At 43.3% G+C, this 15,205-nt stretch overlaps 1 protein-coding gene across 1 annotated transcript in view; it reads right to left on the bottom strand.

The window, feature by feature from the left end:
* The window catches only part of DPP4 (dipeptidyl peptidase 4), a 77,806-nt gene that overhangs the window by 2,777 nt on the left and 59,824 nt on the right, over positions 1–15,205 (bottom strand). Inside the window, exons 21-25 of the mRNA XM_040644555.1 lie at positions 13,324–13,378; positions 12,672–12,771; positions 9,562–9,626; positions 486–558; positions 150–223 (exon numbers count right to left, since the gene is read on the bottom strand). Coding sequence (XP_040500489.1) covers positions 150–223; positions 486–558; positions 9,562–9,626; positions 12,672–12,771; positions 13,324–13,378 — 367 coding nt within the window. The remainder of the gene's footprint in view (positions 1–149; positions 224–485; positions 559–9,561; positions 9,627–12,671; positions 12,772–13,323; positions 13,379–15,205) is intronic.

The raw sequence follows: 15,205 nt of genomic DNA, 5'->3' as shown, positions 1-15,205 counted from the left end.
GGATATCACTTCCAACTTCTCATTGGGCAAATAAAAACCCTTTTAATTCTGTCCCGGTCTCCTGGGACTGCTTGAGGGGAAGGAGCGGGAGAGGGGAAACCAAGACCCCACCAGCAAGTTCTCCCCTTTTGCAGCAAGCTTTGCTATACCATTGCTTGGAAATCCACTCCGGCATCCACCAAGGCCTTGGAGATCTGAGCCGACTGCTGAAAGTGAACGTTATCTGCAGGGAGAGAAAGGGAACACAAAGTATCTAATAGCCGCTCCTTTTCTGATGGGAGGGGCGGGAAAGGCACAAGAAGAAAGGGACTATTTGAAGTTCTAGGACTTCGCATCCCATTTAGCCCAAGACAAGTGAGTTGTGGAAAGCAACACTGTTTTATTGAAGTAAATGTAACAGTCTTGCCCCTCATGCTTTTGTTTTGTCAGTAGTGAAATTGCAAACCTGTCTGTGATACTAAAAAGTCTAATTAACTGAAACTCACCATCTGCTGTTCCATGAATAAGGAGGTACTCAACTTGTTTAAAATTTTCAGCTCTGCTCATGACTGTTGAATTCTGGAATTGGGAAAAAGAATGTCATTATTCAAAAAAAGATCTGCCATAAACTGATTTTTCACTTCAGTTTACAAAATAAAATGTTTTCAGCTGGGGCCCCCTTTGATACAAAATATAGCAAACCGATATTTAAGCAAATGCTGTCTCCATGCATGGCAGAATGCACAGCATGCCCTGTGCCTGGGAGACAAGACTGGAAAGGGAGGATGCCACATCTTCCTTGCACATGCAGGCAGAGGGCACCTGCCATCAGGGCTGCACGCAAAGCCCCTTGAGTCCCAGATCCCAGATTGGCTATGTCCTATGCATTAGCACAGGGCAGAGTCTCATATTAGCAATGTATGTTCCATGGGCTTATGCTGTAGTTCAGCCAAAAAGTGTATTGCCATGGCAACCGTGTGTCACATGGTGCCATACATGCTACATTTCAAAGAGCCTGTACATAGCATTTGCAACTAAACATACTCTGCAATATGTCATATGAACTTTGGTCCACATTGCTAGGCAATGAATGAGAAGCAAGTATTACCTCTTTTGGAACAGATGTTTAAAACCTAGGCAAATGTAACATATGGGAGGGGAATGGGGTGCAAAAGATCAAGCATGGCCTTAGAAAATCAGTGGGTTGTTGTTGTCTGCCTCGTTCTGTATCAGGGAAAATCCTGCTATTGGATCAGCCAGAGAAATCGGGCGAAAAATTGGGAGGTAAGCTTTTTGAAGACTGGCCTCAGTGAGGCAGGACTTCTAGAATGGGGGTGGGGCCTTCGATGAGAAAGTCTTTGAAAGCACAGAACTGGTCATCTGATCTTGATTTGGGGATGTTTACAAAGTTGGGATGAAGGCAAAGGTGTCACAGAGGCATCGTAGTGCCTCTGGAAGGAGGCGAGCTGGAGTCTGCTTCTCTTGACTCCTTACAGTTTGGGCACAGGGAGGGCCGGTAGTTTTCCTATAGGATTAAAAATCATCCAGCTATTCCTCCAGCATCTTGGTAAATCGAAGTCAACTTTATGAGTGCCAAGGTAGGTATTTTACAGATCTCTTTGTAGCTAACACCAGCTTCGTACTTTTTGATGGGAACCTGATGGTCTCAGGAAGGGGACAGGGCTAAGGGAACTGGATTTGGATTCCAGCCCCGGCTTCAGCATCAGTGAGCTGTGCACCTGGAGACATGCTGCTCTCTGAGTCTCTTTTTCTGTAAAACGGAAGTATTTGCAAAAAGCACTGCTCTCTTCAATCCTGCCAACAGTCCTCTGAGATAGGTCCACAGCAATCCTGCTTTCTCCATGGCGACCCCACGACTCAAAAGTGACGAACTCGCACTAGGTTACATCTGTACGAAGTGTCGGAGCTGGACACAAGGTCTGAGAGCAGAACCTCTTTTACTTCCTATGCCGCCCCGAGGCCGCTCAAATTCCAAGCTGCTCACGATGTGGCCTTCCAGCAAAGGGACCCTGAGAGCCAAGGTGACTGTCCTGGAACTTGTGCGGCGCGAGCGCGCTGGCTATCCCTTCGGCCGCAGGGGTCCCATGCCTTCCTACGCGGAGCAGGTCCGAAGAGAGCTGCTCTGCACGGCCTGTGAGAGGTGGAAGCGTGTTTTCTGAACCTGCAGCTGCCGCAGAGCCCAAGGCGGCAGCAAAACCCCGAGCAATCTCCGCTCCTCAGAAAGCAAGGGGTCAAAACCAACCTCCCCAAAGGGCAGAGTAGGATTCAGGGCTTGAGCTGCCAGACGCTGGGGCTCCAGCACCGCCGGCGAACGCGCACCGGGCGAGCCGCAGGCCCCGACGCTCCCCGCGACGTGCCCCAGCCGTGGCCGCTCGCTCGGCCTCGGTCCTGCCCACGCCGAACCCAGCGCTCGGCCACCGCGGCACACGCGGCTGCCGCCCCGACACCTGACCCGCGCAGGCAGCTCTGCCACTTCGCCTCACCTCCAAAAGCCCCACGGGCCTTCCTGGCTTGGCAGCTCGAACAGCAAAAGCTGCTCCTACAACCTCCACGAGCCATGAAACTGAGAAATGTCATTGAAACATAGAGTAATAGTTAGGAGACATATAAATACGCAGGACAGTTAGCAAGGAATGTGATAACTACTGGAGTTTGGACCAAAACAGTTTCTGGCTGCCTTTTTTTTTTCTTAAATGGAGTGAATACAGGCTGAAAGAAGACAATTTTTATAAACAAGTAAAACCCTGAGCCTAAGATAAATGTTGTGATGTACACACTGTAGCTGTGATGAACTAGACATGGTGAGAAATGCAACATACTGAGAAAAAGACGAAAACTGTGATAAAAGTGTCATGATGCAAATTGTTTTACATTAACAATATTACACTACAAAGAAAGAAAGACAAATACTTTAATGCAGCACGAGAAAAATAAAACAAAAGCCTCCCCGGCAACGGTGTGCTAGGTGTGCCCTTTCCATGCTCGCTTCCCCCTGCTCCCCGGGAGAAGCCTCCAGAGGGGCCTCCGGGCGCGAGGCGGACCGGTGGACGGGCAGCCTGGAGGCCCACGCCGGCTCTCAGGCTCTCAGGCGGCAGAGAGCATCCCCCCCACCCCCCGAGATGCGGCCGTGGCATCTTGCCTCTGGCACCACCCATCATTCCCTACTGGACCCAGAATCCTGGCTTCTCCCTCGAGACAGACCCTTGGCGGTCCACCGCGCGGAAGGCAACCCCGAAGCCAGAGAAAGAGGCGCGCGCATTAACTGAAGATGTGGTTAATAATCGGAAATAATATCGCCGTGCTATTTTAACCCACTAAAATAGGATCATCCCCATTTGCCTATCGATGGGAACAGAAATAGAAAAGGAAATGGATGACTAAGTTAGAAGCCGAATAGTCTATCACCAGCTACTAAAAAGGAAGCTCAGAGTGATAAATGGGCAAGGATGCAATGGTGGTGCAGTTGGCACTCTCCCGAGGCTAGAAACTTCCGGAGAGCCCCGCTGTCAGCAACAGTCTGGCAAAGCGAAGTGGGAAGGATTGGTCCAGTGGCAGTGCCGAATCCACAGCATCTCTGCGAGGAGCTTTTCCTTCAAGCCCTAAGAAGAACCATCTGTAACTGCTTGTCGGATCATGCCGGTTCCGCAGTCACCTTCCGGCAAATAAATCTTTGTATTTTTGAAATAAAGAGGGAGCTGATAAGAGCGGGGAAGTACTGTAAGAAACGGAAGTTCTAACAATTTTTAAGCTGCCCCTTGTGCCATCGAGGACCCATAAGGACAACCGGCTTCCTGAGGACGATGAGGGAGGCAGGTGCCATGTTTCGACAGCTTACCTCAGGCCAGGCACGGGGGTCCCATTTAATCCTTTCAATAACCCTGTGAGGAAGGCTTGATGATCCCCATTTTCCAGATGAGGAAACTGAGGTTCAGAGAGCTTATGCAACCTCTCCGAGCTCACACTGCTAGTAAATGGTGGAAACCAAATTTGAGTAGAGGTCGAACTCCGAAGTCCATTCCCCTTAGCATGACGTTCTAGTGTCCCTTCACATCCCAGCCAACAACTCCTCCCCGTTCCCAGGCTTTCTCGGAAAGGACAAACGGCCACCGGTCTCACAGACAGCCCAGCACGTCAGGGAGCTACTCCGGGTGCACCGACTTCCTCTACGCGTTCTCCAGCTTGCAACCGAAACCTCATCGATAGCATTAAGTAATCCTATTTTAGGAAGCACCATTAGTGCCACAGAAAACAGAGGCCAGAGAAAATTGTTGAGAAAAAATTATTTCGACCCACTCTACCGGATGTTTTCCTTGTTTACATCTATCAAACAACTGCATCCATGAGACGCCAAGGAAAGAGAGCCCGTCAACCCGACAGGGGGCCCTACCTCAGTCCTCACCAAGCAACACTGGCTTCTTTAAAGATCACACAGCAGTCAACATTTTATCAGCACTCAACAAACAAGTTAAGGTTTGGCTTAAATCTGAAGGTCTCTCTCCCTTTGGCATATTCTGGGATAATAGAACAAATGTCAAATCAGTACAAGATGGCATATTTACAAAATTGCACCCTGTTTTGCATAACCTAACGATGCAGCAGTTCTTAAGGACTGAACATTTCAAATCTGCTAGCAGAAGACTGCCAAATCTATGACTGTTTCATACACTTGCCAAAAGCCTATCAAATTTTGAGCAAAATGCAAAATAAATCTCCTCTACAAGTTAAATCAGTCCCTTCTGTGTGTTCCAGGCTGCCCTCTTCCCTTGGCAACAAGGCTCAGGACTTGGGCCCCATTTCTCTTGCCCTTGATCTTCTGCTTCTCTGCGGATTCATAAATCCATTCCCACCCCGGTCTGTGTCCTGCTTTACGGGCCGCCATTTGGCCTGCTCTTCCCACAGCCCTGCTTCCATGTTACCCGTCGGTTCAGCCAACCTGCTTCATAAATCCCCAGAAAACCAGCTGTACCTGGTACTCGTGCGGCTGTGCTGCTCGGCCTCGTCCCTCTCTGCCACCCCCGCAGAGCGCCTATGCTCTCCCTCTTTATTCCTGAGTCTTTCTTTATTGGCTTCACAGGAGCGCCCCTCCCTCTCCCACCCCTCAGCATCTACGTGTTATGTAACATTTTTGTGCCTCAGTTTCAGTGTCAATAAAATGAAGATAATTAAGCACTTCTCTCAGAGAATCTGAGGGAGAACTGAACCTAATAATCCTTGTGAAGAGCTTAGAATAGTTTCTGCCCGTGGAAGCAAGCACTTAATGAATAAACGAGAAAAATGAATGAAATAAATGAAACTGGATCCCACTCCCAACCAGTTGAGAGGAGCTGGGGGGGAAGGTGAAACCCTAACTTCTTGGCCACTTCCTTTCCCTGCCCAGCATGCTCCCAAGGTACAAAATTCCTGCGGCTCATCACAATTAGAGAACCACTTCTCTTTTCCATACATAGGGGGCACTCTGTCATATTTGAGTTCATGCTTTACTAGCTACTCTCCTTTATTTCTCTTTGATAATTTTGTGTGCACATCTTTCCTCACCAACAAGGTAATAAACTTCTGAACAATGAAAATACCAAGGGCCTTGGATGGGTGAGTGAAAGTTGACCGTATGTTTATTTTTTAAAAAGGTTTGACTAAAAGACCTACGACTGACCCTATGAACGACTACTTGTCAATGTTCGTGAGCAACACACTCCTCAAGGTGTGGCGGTAGTTGCTATTGGCTTTTTGCTGTTGGGGGTGAGGGCTGTCTCATTGCCTATCAGATTCCTTTGCTCAAATCTGCCGCCATTTTGGTCTGCTGTGGACTGAGATTCACTGCAGAAAAGATGTTTCCACAGAGCTACACTGCCTTTAAAAGTGCTCCTGCCTTACCACTTGGCAGTAGGTGGGTGATTATCTACAAGGAGTCTCATGGGATCACTGCTCATGTCACTGCATTGGGTCTGAGCCTTAGTCCAGGGTCTGCTAATCTATTCGGCAGCTTTGTAAGAATAGGAAAAGGCATTCCTTCTGGTTGGATGCAACCCCAGAGGTTCATGTCTTAGTGAATGAAGCATTGACTAGTTTTCAGCAGTGCTCAGGCTGAACAACTGTACATGGCATCCCTACCTGTTCCATTTGTGTATACAAATGGTTTCTGCGATTTCCTTTCCTAAATCATAAGTAGGACCTTTATCTTCATAAAAGGTGCTTCTCTCGGTGATGTGAGTTTCTCTAAATTCTTCCAAATCTGGGTCATCAATGACCTAATAATGATCCCTTTTTCTCATTTATTTTTTTTAAATTAAAGATTGTCTTCTCTTATAAAGGCTATAATCCTGGCTACTCTATTGATGATTCATTAGCTGCAAATATAGACAAAAATCAGGGCCTTGCTTATTCCACACTTTGGTCCTTCCTGGCCCGGATGTCCTGCAGAGAGTCAGTGAGCCAGACGAAATGAGAATCATTTTCAAAATATTTCCTTCTGACCCACAGACAGGCACAGGGTACTGAAAGCCTCTAAGGAATTATCTTCTTTGTCTTTTCCAAAAGGGTGGGAGGAGGGGGGGAGGGAGAGAAGGAGAGAGAGAAATAAAAACAACCTGGGAAAGAAAAGTAAAAGATGGGGTCCAGAGGGGCAGCTGGGGCCTCGGAGGAAAATAGAATCTTTGAATGTATTCTTGCCAGAGACAAAAGCACAGGCTTATTTAAAAAACAAAGGAGGGCAGCTTTATTCTAAAGCCTGCTGTGCACCAAATATAGGCACTTAGATTCAGCTCTCCACACTCTGAGGAAGCAACTTACCAGGGTGGAAACAATTCAGTGAACGATCGCCTCCCTTTCCCTACACACCTTAACTCTCACCCGCCCAAATCATTCCTCCGAGTAACACATTGGGAACCTTTCGCTCCCTGGTACTGGCAGTTTTAATGTGTCCATTGCCAGCACTGAATTTTGTGCCAAGAAAACTCGACTCCTGGCGTGGAAGGATTAAACAGTCCTCGGGAGCCATCTGTGCAGTGAAGTGAAAGAGTGACTTGGTGCACCCAGTGTGCGTGTGTTGCCATTGGCAGTGGGAAGTGACTTCTATTTACATGACTACCTCATGCGGCGAACACCTAAGGGGAGAGACGAACATGGCCACCTCAGGGCGGGTAGAGATGGGGAAGAGGGGGATCGATGCGGGAATGACGGGCCTCTGGGAAAATCTGGAAAAAGATGCAGGATGAAAGGAGATTAGAACGAATTATCCTGAAGGGAGGAGGGCCGGCTGAAGAGGAAAGACCCTGTTGGCTGTCGGCTGATGTTCATGTTGGGAAGGAGGGCAGGTGCCGTGGACTTCCCTAGATGTCGGGGTTTGGGCTTGACCCTGCGCCTCTAGGTTCAAGGACTTTTCAGAATGGGATTTTAAAAATGAACTTTTGACTTGACATCCACCAGGTTCTAGAGTCAGGGGTGGGGTCCCGGACAGTAAGTACAGCTCTGTTTTGGGAGTTTTAGTACTTGGGATATATGAGAAAGCCCTTCAAGCAACTCAGCAAATATGGCATACCGCAGGAGGGATGGCTTTCAAAGGTCAGCATCCTGGTCAGGTTAAGGACAAGAAAATTCCAGATGTAAAATGAGAGAAGTGATGGAGACAGGCAATTTTTATAACAATGTTTCCCTTCAAAAATTCTTAAATGAGGAAAGGTTTTAAGGTTTATGCGTCATCCTGGGTCACCTAAAGAACACAGTGTTGAGTAAAGATGTGAACAGTTAATAATACTGCAGAAGGGAAATGGGGGTACAAAATAACCACGAGTTCAAGATAGAGAAACTGAAGATTAAGAGATAGACAAGAAAATGTCATGAGAGTCAAGAGGGATGCTAGTCCGCCAGAAGAGCAGTACTAAATGGAGATACGGAGGAAATGACATTGCAGACAGAAGGAACAGAAGACAAGGGTATAAAAGCGAAAGGCCCAGAAACATTCAGAGAGCAGTGACTATTACAAGCGAACCGGGCCATCGTAAGAAGGATGTTGAACACCTGGTTAAAGAATGAAGGTTGGACTCAGTTGAGTCACATGAAAGATCCGTGAAAGTGTTGTATGTGGGGCTGTGGGGATTAATCTCATGTCCCATTGTGGTAAAGACGGAAGCAGACAAAGATAAGCTAAGGGGACACCAATTGTGTTATTATTAGAAAAAAGCAGATAGTCACGTGACAGCAGCAACGTGGTGACTGATGAAGAAGGGAAAGGATGTTTAAGGCAGCTTATTGGATGTGGAGGAGAAAGATTGGGAAGAATTGAGTCCAAAGTATTATGGGGGACAACTGGCAGAAATGGGGACAACCTGATTACGGGACTGCTTGGTAGTGGAAGGTGATCGGTTCATCTCCCTTTACTGCTTGTCGCTTTTCTCTCTTGACTGGAAAACACACACGCAGGTAGACTTAGCCACATACTCCTCCCTGCACCCCCTCCACCCTAAGCCTTCCTAAATAAAGTTGAAAGAGCTAAGACGAAACCGTGTATACTTACGTCACAAAACTAGACATTTTATATGAGTTTTCCTGTGATTTGATCACATGGCTTCAGAATCTATAGGAATGGTGGCATCTAATAAAAATGTACACGTACTGCTCGGAGCGATGCGTTCATATGAAACCCATGTATTGAGAGTTGCGGCCCAGATGAGAAATTGTGTGAACTTATTCTTGTTTTTGTTTTTCATGCTTTTTAATTCCTTACCCTGCAGAGCATTTTGAATTTCCTTTGGAGAATTTGACCATGAGATGATTGACCTTGTCATCTGCAAGTTTTGGGGTTTTCAACACACACGACAGATCGACTCAGGAAAGTTCTGGAAGGGCCAAAGAGCTACAGAGGTCTCTCGGAGTTAGGCTAGCACTCCCGGCTACATCAGTGCGACACCAGAGAGGGTGCTCTGGCTCAGCCGTGGCATCCACTCTCGCACACGTGGCTGCCAACGATGGCGGCTTCCAGGCCATCTTTCCAATGCTGTAGCCTGTCTGCAGAGCAGCCTGCCTCTTGTGCCCCTGTCAGCCAACCCTGCTGGAGGCTATGCAGGAACTGTGGCTTCCAGGGCTCTTCAGGGCACTGCCCAATTGTACTCTTCACCTGCGTTACTCCAATATTGTTTGAGCAAACTGTATATAGTTGGCCATGAATAGGAAAATTATAGGTTTGTACATACATCTTAATTATAATACCGTAGACATTTTAATATATAGCTAAAGGTTTAGGGAGTCTTCTGGGTTTTAAAGGAATATGTCGAATTTGACATGTTTTCTAAATGAAATTTTTATAATTAAAGTAATTATCTGGTGTTGCTTTGTATTTCCAAATGAATGCATATTGTGACCTATATAGCATACGATAAAGACTGTAATTAATGCAGAATATAGTAGGGGAAGCTAGTGGAGTATCTCTAAACCACCTGTGTTATTTCTTTTTAACAAGAATTTTGTTGGAAATAAAAAATACATATTTTCTAGAATAGATACACTTAAAAATGTTCTTTAACAACTTATAAATAGGTTATGAAATGGATCTAGTTTCTCATCTCTTACCTTGTAATAGTCAAGGTTGTCTTCTGGAGTTGGGAGACCCATGTAACGTTCTGTATACACTGAGTCTGTAAGGAAAACATTTAAAAATAGTTAATTCATACGACAAACTTTTCTTCTTTTTACTGGGTTACTTTACATGCTTTCATATACTGCAACTTGTGCGTGGGTCTGTAGCGTCCCTCTTAGGAGTGTCTCCTCAAGATCATTTTTATTTGGCTTGTTAATGCAGCCAGACAGCCGCTCAGACTCGTGCCTTTCCGTCCTCAGCCGGAACCAATGAGGGTAGGAGGAGATCAAACTAGGTGATCCAAACCCAGTCAAAAATCCATCTACAGAGGGCATCCGGGTGGCTCAGTTGGTTAAGCATCTACCTTTGGCTCAGGTCATGATCCTGGGGTCCTGGGATCAAGCCCCACACTGAGCTCAGCAGGGAGACTGCTTCTCCCTCCCCCTTAGCCCCCCCCTCCCCCTTGCTCGGGCACTCTCACTCACACACTCTCTCTCAAATAAATAAATAAATCTTTTTAAAAAAAATCCATCTGCAGAAAAATCAAATGTTAAGTGCTGAAAAGTAAGGGCTCTTAACATCATCATCTGATCCTTTCAAAGAATCTTAATTAGGAAGTCACTTAATGTCTCAACTGTCTTGAATTTTTGGTCCTGACACAAGCATATGCCCTAATTTTCTTTTGGAAATCGCTTATAATGTTCAATTACTAGCTGCTTACTTAAATCATATTTTTTTGGCAATTTACAATCCACTATAATGAAAACAAAGAATTAAGTTATCATTTATTTGCTGTATATCCCCGTATGAGCTCCGTTACTCCATCACAATGCAAGTTAAACATTTGTTTTTGCTCATTTTGTGGCAAGCCCTCAATTTTGGCATTATGACAGTTGTGTATTGTGAAATCGATCACATTAATATCTGCTAAAATGATGTAAGTTCTTTTATCTATAAATATGGCTGAAAACAGGATACATAATTGGTTTGGTTATTTTGGATAACTAAACATATTTTTTTTGCCCTATTTTTAAAAATTTTATAGATATATCCTAAAATATATGTGAGAAAACTTACAATTTACTGTGGCTAAATTCCAAAATAACTTTAAAAATCTGAAGTAATTGCTTTGAAAGATGCCCCCTCCAGTGACCAGATTACAGTAAATAGGAAGTACAGAGTAACATGCTGTCATTGTGCTAGTTAGGTTAGTGGCTTGAATTTCACGGCAATTGTACAGGTAGTTCCACACTGATCTCATTAATTCTTTAAATGAAGATATCATCTAAACAACAACCTTAAACAAACATTCTGACCCTTTTTGAATGTCTGGCATCATTAACAACTACATTGATGATGAGTGTTAGTTTTGTCACATGTATTCTTTATGCCTGTTCTATGGAAATCAAAATACTGTCTTTCAAAATGAGTAATGGCAACATTGTATCCTTTTGATTAAAAGGAATGCAGACTATATGTAATTTTATGTATCTAGAGGACACTAATATAGACAATATAATATTTTGAAGGACATTTTTAAAAATACAAGATCTTCATAAAATGTTCAGATCTTTTAACATTAAAATATGAATAATTTAGGTTGTACATGTGAGAGGAGGTTTGAAAATAACCATTAAAGGCAAAATGAATTTTTCCTGAAACAGCAGCAGACTACAATTCTTCTTGTTCTAGAATGTAATACCCCTTTCTTCTTATGTTAATCAGGTTTACATGCGTGAGAAGATCTGAAATTTGTTTTTTCCTTTTTTAGAGAAAGAGAGAGAGTGTGTGTGCGAGTGTGTGTGCACGATCAAGGGGAGGGGAGGAGGGGCCGGCAGAGGGAGAAGGAAAGAGAGAATCTCAAGCAGGCTCCATGCCCAGCACAGGGCTAGATCTCACAACCCTAAACCAAAATGCTTAATGGCTGAGCCACCCAGGCACCCCTGAAATTTTAATAATAGTATTTTAAAAATGCATAATACAGGTGTTGTAAACTTCTACAAATGCACCTTTGAAATACCATTTATGTATTCCTTCTATCTGATCTTTGAGTAAAATTGTTCGAATTAATACATATGTAAGAACTTTAGAAAGTGCCTATGTCTAGAAAGTTGAGTTGGTCCAAATATATTTAATGAAGTTCTCTTCACTTCTAAACTCACAAAGATTGCTTCTATTATTTTATTGACCACCAGAGGTCTCCAAAAACAAGCTATCCAAAAGAACAATTAGTATGAAGCAGAGAAGTATTATATGAAAACAAATCCATTGTGTGTAGACTAAGTCAGAAGTATGCTTTCAATTTTTTTAAACAGAAAGATAACAGTATGTATGTATGTATTTATTATTTTTTTACATTGGCTTCTCTTGACTTAGCCTTTGAAAAAGGGTTTCCTACAAGATTGGTGCTACCGCCATACATTAGGGCAAAAAATATGTAATGAGCATATTTGTTTCAATGAGTATATCACATAAAGGACTTGATACAGGGTCTGAAAATCTGCAGGAAAATAATTCATCTTCTCACCACCTTTGACTCTTTCCCCCTACCTAGTATTCCAATGCTCACTCTCTCCACCTGGGGAATTCTAGTCTTCCATATGTATGATGCCTTATAGAATTATTTCTCAGTGATGAAGAAGAGATCCTAGAGTGGCTTTCACTAACTTAGAGACAGAGGGGGAAAAAAACAAACAACCCAGGAATTCCTCCCATCCCTACCAAAGCCCTACTTATATTTGACCTTTACTGGAAGGAAAAGAAATACATGCTTCTTTTATTCTGCTAATATGTGAAGCCCAAAAACTCAAGCTAAAATAAAGATAAAGAAGGGTTTATGTGCAGAATGTAGCATTAAGGAGGTTTGAAATTTAGGAAACAGAATTTGTTGATAACTAAACATATAGATAACAAATACTACCCCCGAGCCTTTCACAATAGCAGAATAAGTGAGACTATTCGATTATAGGTATCTGTAAAGCGCATCTACAATGAATCAGCTTATTTCCTGTAGAAACATGGAAACTCAAAAAGGAATGGTTTTGTCATTGAAATTTTAAGGTGAACACTCTGTATCTTTTTGTACCTGACAGTAATTACATACCATAGTACTCCCACCGTGAGACGGGCGCCACGGCTATTCCACACTTGAACACGCCACTGCCGGATCCCAGCACCATTGAGGTTACGTACCCTCCATATGACTAAGGAATGGAAATGGTTATTTTTATGGAGGTAAAGGAATTCAGGACATATGGTAAGCAAGTCGCAGTTTCCATATTTCTCACATCTTTATATACTGTGCCTCTTTAGAGATAGAAAGCATGGTAGAGAAGGGCTTAAATTGGCCTTAATTGGACAATATCTAAAGACTACACTTTCAGAGCCCTGGTCCCTTTGCTTGATAGGTCTAAGTGGGAAAAGCATCAAACTTTGCTGGGTGGTACTTGAAGAAAAAAAGATCGATAAGCACTAGATCTTTACTGACTTTGACTCATGAGAAAAATCACCCTCCTTCCCTCTCTCCTTTCCCACCTCTCTCCCTCCTTCTCGCCTTCCTTACCCCCCTCACCTCCCTCCTTAATCATAAGGGATTCACCGCCTAGAGATCTAAGGCATTTTACTGGGGTCTTCTTAGATTAAAACTACGGGACTTTCATCTCCAAATAGTTACATGCCAAAGATAAAATTGTCGTGCTCCAAATTATATTCACTAACTATATGGACACAGATTCATTAGCCAAACAACTACTCACCCAGCCCCAAATTGCAATCCGCTTGTCGTCCACAAATCCCATTTTTGAAAATTGTCTAAAATACATGGAAGAAGTCCATGAATTTGTATTGCATTGTGTATGGAAAACTAGATAAGTACATAAGTACGCAAATGTGAAATCCTGCCATTTGCTCTCTATTTCCTCCTGTTGGAATCTAAGATTAATTACAGCCAGCAATCAAATAAACACCTGAGATGGATGTCAATCATTTTTTTTTTTAACTTAAGAGCCAGATGAACAAGATTTACTTTTGTTGGAGTCCATAAAAATTTTGTCTGTGTGTTTGTGTGTGTGTGTGTGTGTGTGTGTGTGTGTGTGTGTGTGTGTGTGTATGATTCACAGAAAACAAATCCTGGCAGTTTTTTTCACAGCTTTATATAAAAATTTGCAGCCCAGATGCACTTTTCTTTACATAATTGAATTTAAATCTCTCCAGATGTTTTTCAGTTGAAGAGAGGCTGCCCCCGCAATGGAGAAGTAGAGGGGCCTAGAGAACATCTGGGTAGGGCTTCGGAAGGTCTCTGGGCCCCCTACCTGAGAACTTAAACACCATTCTCTAAATAAATCCCTTCTTCTGCTGGGTGTTGATTAGTTAGCTCAGCACATGAAATAGGAAGCAATTTTTCCTTGATGGATTAAGAAGTATTTTTGCCACTAAATTGTGTTCAGGACTCATATCCAGCTAAAGAAATGAGAAAAAAATGTTTACACCCACTTTTTAATCTTAACCTAACATCAAAAGGTAATTTGTTGGCTTTAAGAAGCAACCTAGCAAATGAGGCTCTTTAACTTTATAGTGTTGGTGGGGGGTGGGGACCCTTGCATTGACCTATATGTGACTTCGGAAATTTGTATGTTTTCGATTATAGATATATGCCTTAGGCGGCCCCGAGTTAAGCGATGTTAGAAGAACTTGAAAGTAAGTAGTTTTCAAATCATTATCTTCTCCCTGTAAACTTTTGAAACTGAGAAGACATATACATATAGACATGCGCACCAAAGCGTGATGTACAAGCTGATAAACTTTACAGAATGAGCATATCCTTGAGTGGAGATATAGTGCATTACTACACCCCGGAAGCCTCTGGGTCATTTCCCCTTTGCAAAAGGAAAAAATGAAATGTTTTCCATTTATAAGATTCCAATTTGTGCCTGGTTTTGAATTTTATATAAAACGGGCCATGCAAGATATACACGTTTGCGCCTGGCTTCTCTCATTCAACAGCCTGTGAGATTCATCTACGCGGCTGTATGTAGTTCCTTTAATTGCTGAATTACTATTCTATTGTATAAACACACTACATCTCATTAACTTTTTAAACTAGAGATGTATGGTGTGCTTACCCAATTCTCTAATTTTGGATTTGAGAAGCCCTGGACACTCTGCCCTCTCTCACAGAGGATGTCTGGATAAATAAAATTTTAGTTTGAAAATATCACAGCCTCACTCCTGAACCAGTTTATTCTCGCTCTCTGATCTAAACCTCTCTTCCTCTCTATTTTACTTTAAAGAAAAATAGCTAGTCATTAACTTTGATATAAGAGACTTAGGGATACGTAATAAATTGTCCTCATCTCTTCTCTTTGGTTGTTTCTTGTTTTTAAAGGCATTTTCCTCCATCTATTTCATCATTCACAATTTTTCTGCATTTCCTAGTTTATGATTTCATAGCATTATTTTAAATCAACCCCTTGTCATGCTTCCCTAGACACCCAGGCAGTTGGCTATAGAAACTCCAAGACTGCATTTCCCATTTACCAGTTGAAGGTAGCTGAATTGGAGAATGCATTTGAGACTCCAATTGAGTTGGAGACCTCGATTCAAATTCTGACTTCCCCTGGCAAATTACCCCATGTAAGA

This window comes from Ursus maritimus, unplaced genomic scaffold, assembly GCF_017311325.1.
Source record: "Ursus maritimus isolate PB19 unplaced genomic scaffold, ASM1731132v1 scaffold_1, whole genome shotgun sequence".
NCBI classification, from domain to species: domain Eukaryota; kingdom Metazoa; phylum Chordata; class Mammalia; order Carnivora; family Ursidae; genus Ursus; species Ursus maritimus.
The sequence above is the reverse complement of the archived record's forward strand: the minus strand, read 5'-3'. Positions and strand labels throughout refer to the sequence as shown.